At 42.9% G+C, this 14,541-nt stretch overlaps 1 protein-coding gene across 6 annotated transcripts in view; it reads left to right on the forward strand.

The window, feature by feature from the left end:
- The window catches only part of CHCHD6 (coiled-coil-helix-coiled-coil-helix domain containing 6), a 194,465-nt gene that overhangs the window by 52,449 nt on the left and 127,475 nt on the right, over nt 1-14,541 (forward strand). For 2 of the 6 annotated variants that reach the window (XM_080996967.1, XM_080996969.1), the window contains exons 5-6: nt 7,073-7,093; nt 13,228-13,311. The exons of 2 other annotated variants lie outside the window; for them this stretch is intronic. In XM_080996967.1, the coding sequence (XP_080853093.1) occupies nt 7,073-7,093; nt 13,228-13,311 (105 nt within the window). The remainder of the gene's footprint in view (nt 1-7,072; nt 7,094-13,227; nt 13,312-14,541) is intronic. 2 more of the 6 variants (XM_080996968.1, XM_080996970.1) reach the window with 1 other exon arrangement.

The raw sequence follows: 14,541 nt of genomic DNA on the forward strand, positions 1-14,541 counted from the left end.
GGGCTTCCATGCTCAATTCATAGGTACAATCTGGGGCACGTTGCTGTGTGGGGTGGAAATATATATTTTCAGAGGGCCTTTGTTTTAAAGTGGAAGGCAACCCAATGGGTCTGCAGAACTGACTGTAATAGGAACAGTATCTGTAGGAAAAGTATAAGATTCTGGAATGAGGGTGACTTGCCTGAATTTTTCAATGTAGCAGCTGTTGGCATCTGAAGGCCTTAGGCAATATTCTGCATTGCTTGGTCTCTTTCTCTCTCTCTTTCTCTCTCTCAATTTTAAGGCCTTTAGTATTTCTCTTGTTGACAGGTGTTTGTTTTCAAGAGTTGGAAGAAGGGAAAGGGAGACCCCTTTAATGGGGGTTAAATGTTTAAAGAAAACCATGAGGGTCTGGTTTATTCTGGTATTTTGTAAGGCATTTCAGTCAGTCTTCATTCACCACAAAAGTAACATTATCAGCTTTGGGCAAAGCAAGCCTATTTGCAGGTGCTACAGACGTATTAGGAGCGTTGTTGCCCTTGAATCACAAAGGAGAACAGATCTTTACTGCAGCTTTTCATCTACAGTGTTTATAAAAATGTATACATTGGGGATACATTGGAATGGGCAATTTTCACTAGAGCCGTTCTCCAAAATTGATCCTACTGCTGTCGGCTCCATCTCTCCCTGCTTCTTCCTCTTGTCAGCTGAAGTGGCTGCATCTCTGCCTCCTGTTACATTTAATACTGATGCTGGCTTCAGTCTCCCAGTACAGAAAAAGTGTTTGACAGCGAAGGGGAAAAGGAAAGAGACCTAGAAAATAAGGACCTAGTTGCAGCTTTGAAGTTCTCTAATACACATCACCATAGAAACACCTTGGGCTATGTAAATTTTTCATGAAGAAAAGAAAAGAAAACACCCCAATCTTCTCTTATCTAGGAAATGAGGTCTGACCCACAGGTAGTCTGGTGTGGCACAGATACTTCTGATGCTTTCGTTTAGAAGTTTTGGGAGCTACTCAGGGATACTGTGAACTTCCCCTCCATTCTTCTAAATTTGTACTATGTCAGTCTTCAGTGTGTTGTCTTCTGCTGATCCTTTCTCTGTGGAAGAGAGCACCTCCCTGTGTCCCATGGAGCTGTGGTCTGTTATGTATCCTTGGCTGTGGGATTAGCCCCTCTATGGTAAGGTTCTCCAGCACACAAGCCTGGCAGGAACATGAAGCAGAAGTTGCTGTCTGAATAAAGGTAATCATATCGCACATTTCAGGTCCCCTACCAGCTGCTGCCATCAAGCTGAAATGGGGGTGAGAGAAGCACTAATCGATGACCCCCTGTTCACCCTGGGGGTACTGCTTCTCAGTAAGGGGTAGGAGCACTTCATCACTTCTGCCAAAGGGATTAGTGTATAGTATAGATCAGGTCACTGGTGTGTGCTGTGGAGAGGAAAATGTTGTAGATCGTTTCGAAAGTCCTGCATGACTAAATTAGCTTAAATTTCATTTGTGAAAATGAAGCTCTCCCGTCCTACGAGCCCCAGCCAGCATGACCAACTCCTGTTCAACCTGAAGGCAGGCATGCTAACATTTTATGTGTAAAACACTCTCATATCCCTATACTGGATCAGACTGATTCTGTGCATTATTTGGATCATCCCATCTCTGATACATTGCAATTGAACTTGGGACAGTTAAGCAAAATTTATTAGGATTATTGAACAGCTTCCATATTGGGAGGAATGGAGATACTATTGCTTGGGATAACAATGCCAACCTAATGCAAAAATGTCAGTTTACCAATAGAATTTTCTTAAACATCTATTCTGCCTTTTCACATGTGACTTCATGCATCACATTTTTTAATGTGGGAACCTACAGATCAGACAAATAAAGAAGAAAAATGTCTAGGTGCTAGAAAGATGGTTATACCAGACCCAGCACAGTTTTGGCAGAAATTCTTCCTTTGGGACACCCCTCTAGCAGCAATTGTCTAATACAAGTTACTTTATAGTGACTCCAAAATGCACCTAGAGTAGTTGTTGTTTCTTCTTGTTCTCCTCCTGCTGCTGTCACTTCTTTTCTTACGTCTATCAATGGTGACATCTCCTTTTTTTGGTCGGTAAACTGAAGATACTTTTAAGTGTACCTCTGAAAAAGTGGGAAGAGTAACTGTGATAAATGTGCTTGCAAAACTCATATATTATACCGGTATGCTTGACCAGTGGCGTAGCGTGGGGGGTGTAGGGGGGGCCGGCCGCACCGGGTGCAACATCGGGGGGGGGGGCGCTCGCACTCGCAGCTCTCTGCCCCTACCTGGCTCACTCAATCTCTCTCACTGCTGTGCTGGCTGTGCGAATCCGATCTGAGCCGCTGGGTCGCAGCCCATTGTGGAGGGGGTGGGTGCCAGGCGTGCGGTGCGGAGAGAGAGCGAGGGACTATCTGGGGGAGGGACAGTGCAGCGGCCGCCCAGCGCAGCGCTGAGCGCGGGAGAGAACCACACCAGACCAGACCAGGCAGCAGCAAGAAGAAGCTGGCAGCGGCGGCAGGTTAGGGGTCAGGGGGCGCAAATTACTTGCCTTGCCCCGGGTTAGGGGGCGCAAATTACTTGCCTTGCCCCAGGTTAGGGGGCGCAAATTACTTGCCTTGCCCCGGGTGCTGACAACCCACGCTACGCCGCTGTGCTTGACAGGAATGTGTGATTGGCTGCAGCTCCATTTAATACACACTTAGTGGCAAACTTGAGTTTACCTCTGCATAATGCTGAAAATAACTCTTAGGCTCAGGATGAGGAAGCTGCCATGTGCACACATTTCTGACCGCATCCCACAAGTGTTTAGAGTTTGCTTCAAGTGGACATTGAAGTATAAGGCATTTATTCCATTATTTTATCCTTTGGGAAATGATTGTTAACTATAAGGAGACACAGGAAGCTGCTTTATATAGAGTTGGACCACTGGTCAATCTAGCTCAATATTGTCTGCACTGACTGGCAGTGACCTTCCAGGATGTCAGGCAGGAGTCTCTCCTAGCCCTATTTGGAGATGCTGGTGATTGAACCTGAGCAGTTTGGCATACCAAACATGTGCTCTACCAGTGAGTTACAGCCCTTTAAAATCATTTTTAAAGTCACACCCAACTTTAAAAAATATTATGGTATTAGTGACCTTTTGCAGCCAAAATCAAGCTGTTCTTGGGTTGCTATCCGCGCCCCCCCCCTTCCACAGACCATACAGGAATAAGTCTCCCTTAGTATGGTTTGCTGTAATGTCTCCCTACAATGCTTGTTGAAAAGTTGATTTTGTACTATTTGCTTTAGCACGGCGATACAGCACTGTTTGGCCAGGAGTTATTATACGGCTCAAGTACTGGCAGAGTTGAAAGCCATGCCTGTTTGGGCAGAGAATAAAAAAAGAAAATGGTGTTTTACTCTTAGCCAAGCAACTTAAGCTTGAAAACCAACACTTGCTTCTCTGAATGTGTTATCAGTCAATATTAGTTAATGCAGCTTGGACATTGTGCCTTCTGAATGATAATGGCAATGAAACCCCTCTGTAATGTTCGCCTCCTTATACTGTCCTTTAATCAGTATCGTTTGGTTTTTTCTAGCAATATATTGTGTTCTTTTACACCTAATCTCTTTAATAAGGTTCTTCCATTTTTATTGCCCTCTAATTTTATTCTCTGTGGAAGGTGTGAACCTATAGCTTTAGAAAACGAGGCTTTAGTATTTATGTAATAACTATAACAAATGAAGAATCATGAACTGTTTCGTTTTATGAATAATCTAGAGAGATCCCATTCTTCTTCTTTTTTAAAAAAGAGTTCAAATGCCCCATTTTCTGAGCCAGCTATGAGCACTGTGATTTAAAGAATCAGTATTTACACAAAACAAATTTGTGTGAATGGAAGAATGGGTGGTGTAGTTCAAGCAGAATAACAGCTGTACAGTGGTACCTCGGGTTAAGTACTTAATTCGTTCCAGAGGTCCGTTCTTAACCTGAAACTGTTCTTAACCTGAAGCACCACTTTAGCTAATGGGGCCTCCTGCTGCTGCCGCGCCACCGGAGCACGATTTCTGTTCTTATCCTGAAGCAAAGTTCTTAACCTGAAGCACTATTTCTGGGTTAGCGGAGTCTGTAACCTGAAGCGTATGTAACCTGAGGTACCACTGTATGTGGCAGGCTAAGGGTGAATATAGTTACCACTTCCCAAGTAGTAACTTACTATTCTCCAATGGTTTGACTTCACCCCCAAAGGCACACTCCATTGTTCCTGAGACAGATAGATGCCAGCCAACTGCTACTACACAGCAAGCCATTTTCATATAACACCTTTCCCAATGTTGTGGAGACTATTACCACTCCCCTGGATTTATGAACAGCTGCAGGAAAGTCTGGTAGAATTTTCCTCATTGTTTGGTAGAACCAGCTTGCCGAAAGGCCAATATATGAACACTGTAGTAGATTACCATTTGGTAAAGTGTTGCCTATAGTCGATGATGCACTGGAGAGAGAGCATTTCCTTTGTAAATATGCCATCCATAGTACTTTCTGACTTTATCGCCTGTCATGCTGACATCTGACTGTACACACACACACACACACACACACACACACAGTGGCTGTAAATAAATATAGTGCATTTAAGGTATATATAGTGTATGTCTGGTTCAAACAATGCTTTCTCCCTCTCCCTGTATTTTCAGTCTACTGCAGAGAGAAAGCATTGCTTGAACCAGACTGTTGTCATGATCAAGTTATTGATTGCCAGCGAACATGCTGCATGTGTGGTGTGCTGTTGGGGGCTAATGACAGTCTTATCCTTGTTCTCCTAGAGGAGGGAGGAAATTGGCTCACCTGCCTGACCTGTAGACATTTAATTCCATCCAGGGCAGTGGCAAGAGGGGGGCAGGAGGTTAGGCAGGCAATGTGCAGCCAATTTCACATAATCCTTCCACCTCCTTGGGTAACTTATCTGTGCTGTTTAAAATGACAGCAACTCATATAAATGGGGAGCCATTTTCTGTCTCTCTGTCAGCTTCAGCTCTGAACTGTGGCCAACAAGAACATTCGTCCCACCTCACCGGACCCCCTTCAGATAAATAATCACGATAATAAAGGCCAGACCTCAGAAGAAGTTACCACTTAAAGAATAGGCTGCCAAGCCAGTGTAGCCCCAAGAAGTATGGGAGACTCAGCGGCCCTTGACAACAAATGAGTGCGCTGGCTTCCTCATAAACACCTCAGTCTGAAGCCAAGAAGTTTATGGGTATGAGAGATGTTTATTGTCTTGTACTTACTCTGCTACTGCTGGGTTATTGCTTAAGTCAAAATAATAATAATAAAAAGTGTGTGTGTGTGTTGCAGTTTATTTTTGTGAGCAGACTGAGCTCCCTGCAGTCTGTGTGGCTTCACTGTGAAGTCCTTAATCTGCTTGCTAAGAAAAGGGAGAGAGGAAAACAGCTTGGCATTGGTCTGGCTGTATAAAGTACATCTAGCTACAACAAGGATCACCCTATTAAGTAAAAAAAACCTCTAGCATAGCTCCAGAAGGAATCATACTAGTGAAACAACTGGGTCTTCACCTTGAAGCTACTTCACACACACACACACACACACACACACACACACACTCTCCTCCTTGACTAGCTGTGTGGAGAAAGGCTGCTTTGAACTGTGGGGAGCTGGCGGCCATTTCCATGATCATATTTGCTGGAGACAGTGTGCTTGGTTTACACCAACCTTACACTGTGTGCTGGTGTAATTGCACAGTCTTGTGGAAGAGTTTGCTAGTGTGAACTGGCCTTTTAGGGAGAAGATTTTTTTGCAGAGAATGAATGGGCAGACATGTCCCATTTTCAGCAAAAGGCTGTGGTAGAGAAGTAGGAAAGCAGCTGCTTACGAGGACAGAGCAAGGACTGATGGCTTCTATTTGCAGCTATACATACTTATACAGTAGTGTAATACATGTCTGCTCAGAAGCAAGCACCATTGGGTTCAATGGGACTTTCTTCCAGGTAAGTGTGCATAGGATTGTACCCTTAGATGGATTATCCAGAAATGTTTTTTCTACCTGCAGAAGTTAGTTGAGCAGGGTAGTCAAAAGAGGCTATGGACTCTCCTTCCTAGTAGACAATCATTTCTTTCTGAGGAGGCTTATAAGCCCAGGGTGTCCTGGAATTGCAAGTAGTTGGAGTGGACAATTTCAGGGTTCCTTCCAGCTTTAGGTTTGTCCTTTTACCTTCCTCCTCTTCCACCTCGCCCTCCTCATATATTTCAATTATCATTGTAATGCCAACCTTGGGCAGGGGAAAAACAAGTTGTCTTGGAGAAATTGGAAGCATCACACCTTCTGGCCAGTGGTGTAGCATGGATTGCCAGCACCCAGGGTAAGGCAAGTATTGCATTCCCTTACTGGTGCCTCCATGTGGCACTGCTGCTGCCGCCGGACAGAGCTGCAGAGCAGCAGCAGGACATGTGTGCATGCCTCCTCAAGCTGGGGCACTGCCACCCCCCTAAGACTTGCTGTCCGGCCAGGGGACGCCACGCAGCCAAGGGATGCAAGGGACTCGACTCTCCCAGCTCTTTGGTATGCTGCTCAGGTGAGGGTGGGATGGGAAGCGCCTCTGGTCGGGGCGGCAGCTGCAGAGACGTGTCCCTAAATTTTTTTGCACCCAGGGAAATCACCCTGGTACTCTCTCCCCCCTGCCCCCCATGCTGTGCCTGTTTTCTTTTAGTGTACATATCGTGACCCCCAGTTTCATATGCCATTGTTAGTCTCTGTAAGAGTGTGCAGTGCCTTGTATGACTCCAAGGTCTTTGCTTAGAGTGTGCTCTACTGGGATATGAAGAATCATTCCTTGAGATTGCATTCCCACCCACCCATCTCAGTCGTATTTTTTTGGCATTCACTTACAGGACAGCAGCAACAGGGAGACTTGACATCATTGTTTAAAATGCTTGTCATTTTAAAAATACACTTTCCTCTCGTGTGGGGAGTCCTATTAAGAGCTTTATTGTATCGCAATAGGTGATCTCCATAAATCACTGACTTCTTCTCTCTTCCCTTTCTCTCTTCCTTCACTCTGTCGCTCAGCCTGTGGATTTGGATGCCTGGGTAAGCTCCTATTCTCCCCTGCATGCATATAATCTTCCCCTTTGAATTAGCTGCGAGATAGGCTTCCGGGGTGGCGCCATCGGCAATGGCGGACTCCCTCTGAACCGGAGGGACCAGCTCCGCGCGAAACGGGTCTTTTCCGCTGCGGCAAAGCGGGGACCCTTTTAGAAATCACAGGCGGATGAAGCCTGTGACCGTGGGACTCGGCGGGCACCCTTAGCGCCCCCCCAACCTGCAAAGGAACCCACTAACGGGCTCCGAAGCGAAGAGGGGGAAGTGGCGCGGTGCTGTGAGTCAGCTGCTTTTTCTGTGGAGCGAAGCCGCATAGCCGTTGCCGGAGAGCGCTGCCTTTTTCCTGGGACAATTTGGCATCTAAAATAATCACCCGTGAGTACTTAAACATTGAACAATTGGACTTCAAATAAGAACTGGCGATTAGAAAGGAATTGGACTTAAAAATTTACCTTAATTTGGTACTGAAACGGGAAGGTCTAAACAGGAAGTCAGCCTTCCGTTTCCTTGTAGTCAGAAGAAAGCAAAGACAACGTAAACTAGAGCTTAGAAAATCACTTTCAAAGGATTGGTTTTCACCATTTAAAATCGTTGAACCCCCCCTTCGGTAGCAGGAGAAGAAGGGGGATCTTTTTTTTGGACTGTTTAAACCTGCAGAAGTGAGTTTAAAGTAAAGTAACTTTCCACCGTCCTGATCCTGGAGCGGGGTGTCAGAATTGACGTTTGAAGCTCATTGACCAGAGACAAATGTTTTTGACAGATAGTTAAAAGAAGAGTAACATTGTGATTCCACTGTTTCCTTTCGCATTCTAAAGGAACAAATATTGACAAAATATCTTAAAAAAGAAACTTTGTTGCTATTGTCCTTAAAAGAAAGAACAACCAGAAGTTTTCCGCCTAGAGGGGGACTGTGAAACTGTAACTAATTCTAGGGAGCTTGCAGCTGCCACATATTACAACTGTGGGAAAGGACTTGTGACCTTGCAGGACAATGTTTTCAGAAGCACTGTTGGGTGCTTTCTGTAAAATAAATGCCCTATTGGATCAGTTAAGTCAGAAGACGGATTTGATGACTAATGCGGCCAGAACATTTGAACAGGTAGTGGGAAACTATATGGAGCCCACCCAGGAACTTAAACAGGAGTGTGCCATGACAGAACAGTTGAGAGAAGAGGATGTTGCTGAATCTTGGGCGCCAGAAAGGGAGGAACTTTTGGCCCTGCAGGAAAATGAGCCTTTGGATTTGACAAATGAACTTGAAAAAAGCCAGATTTGGAAAGATAAAGTTTGGATTGATTTGGAAATGGGGGGTTGGACTGACCCCCCTATGCAGAGATGTTTGGACTTTCCGAGTCTGGCAATGGGCCGTCAGATGTTTGGAGCTGTGGGGGCTCTTAATTTTGGAGGGAATTTGAAACATGTCTTAAAATACCACATGGAGTCTAGTCTGGACTATGGGAAAGGGGCTGATTTGCTGAAAAGGGTCAAAAACACTACCAAGCTGGAGTTCCCATGAGTGAAAGGAAAATATGAAGAAGAGCTGCGGAAGGGACATGGAAGAGACTTGAAGGCCTCGGATATAAGATCACCAGGTTAATGTGCCAGACTAATGGGATAAAAAGGACTGACAAACCCGGGACCAGGAGGAAGGGACGCTGGAAGAAGATTGGATTGTTCTTATTTCTTTTTTCTATCATTAGGAAAGTTTTATAAAATTGATGAATGTTAGAAAAATGTTGAAATGAAATTACTTGGCTCTTGTAAAAATGTTTAAAGAATTAGGTAAAAAGGTAATGGTTATGAGAAGTTGGTAAAAATAAGATTTAAGTCTTAAGCTTTAAGGTTTTTTATAAGATAAGATGAAAATAGAGTAAGGTAATGTAATGACAGAATACTATGAATTATGGAAAGGATTTGCTGTGATAACTGTTAATCAAGATACAAGAAAAGGGAGGAGGAGGAGGAGGTCATAGAAAGAAGGTAATGAAAGTGGAGAATTTGAAAATGATGGTTTTATTTTTTCTTTTTCTTTTTCTGTTTTGTCTTTTTTCTTTGTAATTTAAAAAAACCCCTCTTTTTTCAATAAATATCATAAAAAAAATGAATTAGCTGCGAGATAAAGTAAAGAAATAACAGAGTATCACATCGTTACTACACATATACAATAGTCATTGCTGATGCAGGGCTTTATTTTTTTGTCATTACAATTTAAAAAGATGTTAAGCCAGAAAATCACATTTTATTCATAAAATATTTTCTGTAGGTTTTGAGGGGTATAGAGATATTTGCAGCTGCTGGTACCAAACTTGATAGGATGGGTTGACCAGCCAAACCTTCAAGTAACTGAATGGATGGAATATAAAGTTGTCTTGGTGGCTGGTTGTTCGGAACTCATTTGATGCTCCCTTACCCTGTAGTAAAATCTTCCTTTTTCTTCTTTCTTTCAAAATGGTTTGGAGACCTAAATGAATTATGCTGATGGGAAATAGAGAAGACAAAGAACTTTAGAAAGACTTCGCAGGCTTGAGAAGCCTGGTGTAATAAGTGAGAAGTCTATCAAATACTTCTGAAGGGCAGAAAGCAAACTAATGGAGTGTAATCCTTATTTGTAGTCCTCTGCCTTCTTTCAGCCTAGTGTGCCAAGAACCATATTCACTTTGTGTACCTTGCAAGTTTGGAATTTATTTAGCATCCTTTTTAAAAGACAAATTTCTAGCTCTCCTGATGCAGAGGAAAGTCTGGTAACCCAGCAGACTGGTCTACAGACTGGGTCTAGTTTTGTACTGCTAGCTAGTCATTATTTTCTAAATGGGCCAGACGTAGCACACTATACTACTGACAAGCATTATTGCCAAGGGAAGAGTTAAGAAATAGAAGAACAGATGGAACTAATCAAATGGGTGCTGTCTGTTGTGAGTACTCAGTAGTGATGAAAAGATATTCTGTACATGCTCAGTATAAAAATAAATAATTGAATCAAGACTATAGTTTCATTATAATTTAATTGATTTACCCTGTGAACAAATCCCATTCTATAATATACTGGTGGCTTTGTCTTTGATCATCCAGCAAGCTCTGTTGGCTTGGATCTTAAGATAACTTAACAGCAGGAATGTTTACCATCACCTCTTCCCTCCTGTAGCTACTTGTGTCCCTCCTTCAAAAAAACAAAACAAACAAACAAACCTTCGCTGAAGGGTTCAGAGCCTGTTCCTGAAGAATATGGGATGGAGTGTAGGAGGGTGCTGGGATAAGAGAAATTGCCCCAAATCAGATTTGAGTCCTAGAGGTAGATAACTTAGGGAAGTTCACAGAAGTTTCCAATCTGCTCCTTGCTCTTACACACATACCCACAGTCTACCCCATATTGTCCAGGACCTAAGGCCAGCCCAAGGCATTTTGGCACCTGAGGCGAACCACAAAATGGCGCCCTCCTCCCTGTCAGAGAAGAAGGGGTATGTGAAGATCTAAATCAGGAACAAGGGATCTGCCACTCCCATACATCCTGCTGCCTGAAGCAATCAGCTCACCTTGCCTCATGGGTGGGCCGGCCCTGTCAGGGGCAGGATTCAACTCTTTTTGGAAAGGGTGGGGAGTACACAGGAAGCTGTAGAAGGAGACTGGAAACTTTCTAATTAGAATTGGTATGTAACATTTCCCTATCACATTCTCATTTTTTTCTGCTGGTATAAGCATTTTACTCGCGGTGTCTGAAACTTTGTTGGCTACCTGTGGTGTCCATACTCTCTGAAATTGTAATTTTCACAGAAGCCAGCTTGCTTTGGGACATCACAGGGCTTCTGACTTCAGGTGGGGAATAAGTAGCAGGATAAAGTGAGCTCTTAATAAATACCCTGTATTCATACAAAATGTCCCTGATTGCCTAACCCAGTTTTGTAATGTTTGATATGGTGATATTTCAAATGACACCCTCTCTGGGTTTACCAATAGATATTTCAAGCATAACAACAATGTGTATTTCAGTTCGCAGTAATAACAGCTGGAGGTGAAGTTAAAAACCAAAAGCATCTTTTTAAGCTGAGCAGAATGTTTTGAGGTTCATTTTCCTTTCTGCCTTAGTTCTCTCATGAGTATCATTTTGAAATGAACATGTTATTGAGAACAAGTCTTAAAGTTGCAAGAACTTTTCCCTCCCTCCCTCTACCACCTCTAATCTATAATGGAAGTCATACTATTGGGCTAGTGGGAAGGCTGAGCAGCAATATTCTAGCATTGCTTTGTCAATACGCCAACCATTTCAGGTTCTCTGTTTTAGATCTTCATCGGTCAGGAATGGAAGCTTTGCATACGATGTTAGTCTCTTGTTGCTTCATTAAATCCTGAGGAAAAGCTGTGATTAGTATGTATTAAAGTTAAGGATATTCATCTTTCATAGCAACTCTTTCTCACACCAAAGGAAGGCATGTGAGGATGTACTTCTGTCTCTCCCATAGTAGCTGGAAGAATCAAAGTATGTTGCTCAGGATGGGAATCAGAAGCAGAAAGCTTCTGCTTTCCCTATTTGCTACGGCCTGGGGGTGTACCTTTTAATTATCCTGATCTGGGAGGAAGTAGGAAGTAGAAAGAAGAATTTGCCGGCCTAATTTTAATTGGTTTTGAAAAGCCTCATTGGACATGTTAGTCAAACAAACATGGTCTAAAGTAGGGGTAGACAACCTTCTTACTATGTAGGGCCCCATTGCCTCAGGGGATATCTGCCAGGGGCAGCATGCCAGTGGGACCGGGGTCAGAAGTGGGCAAAGACAGAGCCAAAGACAGATGGGTTACCCCACTTTCTAGCTCTCCAGTGTTCCTTTTCTGCTATCCTTTATTACTCATTTCTGCTACCACCTTTCCCTTTGTTTTGTCCTCCTTTCCACTCACATTAAATTGGGCCAGGGGCTTCATGTGACCCACCTGTGCTCTGAAGCTATACATGTGCCTGGGGCTTTATTTGAATTAACTGCTAGCTGTATCCTTGATGGCATCATGTGTGCATGGTAAATGAAGTGAGGTTGCTGGGTTTTGGTGTTGGTAAGAAAAGGATTTACTTACCTGTGAAGCATCCTCCTCTTAGCATGTTCAACATCCTCTCTGTTTATAGGGATTTGGCTAGGCAAAATTGTTGACTGGTCAAATGCCAACTCTCTGTGACCCCATGGTTTGTCTTCCACCAGAGAAAAACGGAGAAGGAAAAGACTGACAACTTGCATTTTCAGATTTCTATTATTCTCTGTTATTTCTTTTCCTTGGGATGGCAGCTGGCCATAAAATGACAGCTCTGAGCCCACAGGGAACACTTCTGACTGGGCTGCTTAATCAGAGCCAGTTCTGGAAAGGGGGAGGGATGGCAATTCATTTTATGTTACATCTGTCATAGCCCCCTCCCTTATCGTTGGCCTACATGCTTTAGGCAATGATTCATGTGTCCTGTTGTGACAGTGCAATCTGAATTCTGGGGCCCTTATCACTATTCTCAATTTCGCTCTCAACCTCCTGATTATTATGCAGCTAAGGAATGGTGAGGTGGTGAACAGGAGGAAAGCCCTGTGAAGTTCAAAGTGATATCTGGCACCTGTAGGATTCTTAGTTGGAAGGTCATCGGTGCATCTTTGGTTCCTGACAATGATTTGGGAGCCCCCAGTGATCTAGTGTTTGAAGCTAAGTGGGTACATCACCTATGTAGGTCCTGGTTTCTTTCTTAAAACGTAGAAAGCATTCAGACATGGAAGCCTCCTACCTGCAGTCTGAGATGGTACATACCCTGTGCCTCTAGTTCAAGACTTAACACTTCATTGTGCTGCATACCTTGCTCTAGCAGTTCTACTTGCTGTAGGCATGGTAGAGACATCTGGTCACTCCAGATCGAAGCACCTCAAGAGTATTTATCTTGGCAACCTTTTCATTATGAGGCACAGAAAATGAAAGCATTAAATAGTATGTCAAGCTGAAATAATTCATTCTGATAGAAACGACATTTGCCTTGCAAGCATTCTGGTGTAGTCTGGCATATTGGAATTGCTTTCAATCTATACCCTATCCCAAGCCTTCTCCCAACCATGGCTATCTCCTTCCTTCCTTCCTTCTCTTTTGTGAACACCTTGTTTTGTATTTCCTTGCAGTCCCAGGAACTGCAGTGGAAGGATGAAGAACTGAAGAGGAGAGGCACCTTCTACAAGGAGCAGTTGGCCCACATTGAGAAGAAGGTGAGGCAGCGTTGTCTTTTATTTGCAGTGGCTGAATGCTAACAAGATCAGACATCTATCTGAGTGGATCAGCAGAGAAGAGAAATGAGAACCATTGTGCTGAAACCTGGGACTGCCAGCCCCTATTATGTATCTGTTGGGGCCTCCTCCTCATCACACACTGTTAAACTGCTTCACAAGCTGAACCTTTTAAGCAACTCACATTTTAAAGGATAATTGGTTTTTAACTGGATGATTTTCTTTTTTATTATTATTAAAAAAAGCCACCTCGTTTATAATTCATAGTCCCCCACCCCGACCCCATACTATGGGTTTGGTTGAAAGCTATGTCACCTTTTAAAAATTCCCTTTGTTAAAAAAAATCTCAGGATTTTTAAAAAAAAACCCTGTGAAAATAACCTCAGATCATTCCATACATATGAATTAAAGTTGTTATTATTAATTTATCTCTTGGGAAACCAACAGATCAAAGTGTGTTGCTGCAAAATGTTGTCTGCTCCTTTGCTAGATAAGCCTTTGAAATGAACATGATTTAAAGAGATACCATCAAGCATCTTTTCAGCCTAAAATGACCTTTGCAAATCCATTTAGGGATTTGAATCTCTCCCCTGAATGTGTGGTTTGCATTTCTGTTTAATTGTTTACCAGGATGAGTTTTAAAAATTGATGGCATAAGAATTGGAGCAACCACATTATTTCTTAGGAACTAATGTGTTCTTTTCAATTCCTAGCTAAATGAAGCAATGCTCACAATAGCTTTAAAAATGTGTGAAGAATAATATTCCATAATTTTAAAGCAATTAAATCTCTTGACAGGCTTGGTACCTCTAAATTTTTTTTGGGGGGGGGTTGTTTCTGTTTTTTGAAAGTGGATACTTAATGTTTATAAAGGTGGGGTGAAATGTACCCAAACAACACTGATTTTAAAAAAATAAAATATTGATATCAGTCTTCCACAACCCTACGCTCCAGGTAGTTCTCAGTATGGCGAGGTATGATTTGCTATGTGGTGGTTTAGAGGCACCCTTTCTTAATTTAATAACATTTTGATGTTTTTATTCTGAATGGCTTTTCAGTTCTATTCTACCCAATTAAACTGACTGACACAACTCAGAAACCAGGTACACAAGGTGCTAAGAGAAGTGTCCTCAGCCTAGAGAATGCTGTTTAAATTTATTTGTTTCTCCTGTCTGCAGAAGCTTAGCCAGAGTCTGTTCTTTCCATTTATTG

The sequence above is a fragment of the Podarcis pityusensis genome (assembly GCF_964106645.2).
Source record: "Podarcis pityusensis genome assembly, chromosome: 2".
Lineage (NCBI taxonomy): Eukaryota > Metazoa > Chordata > Lepidosauria > Squamata > Lacertidae > Podarcis > Podarcis pityusensis.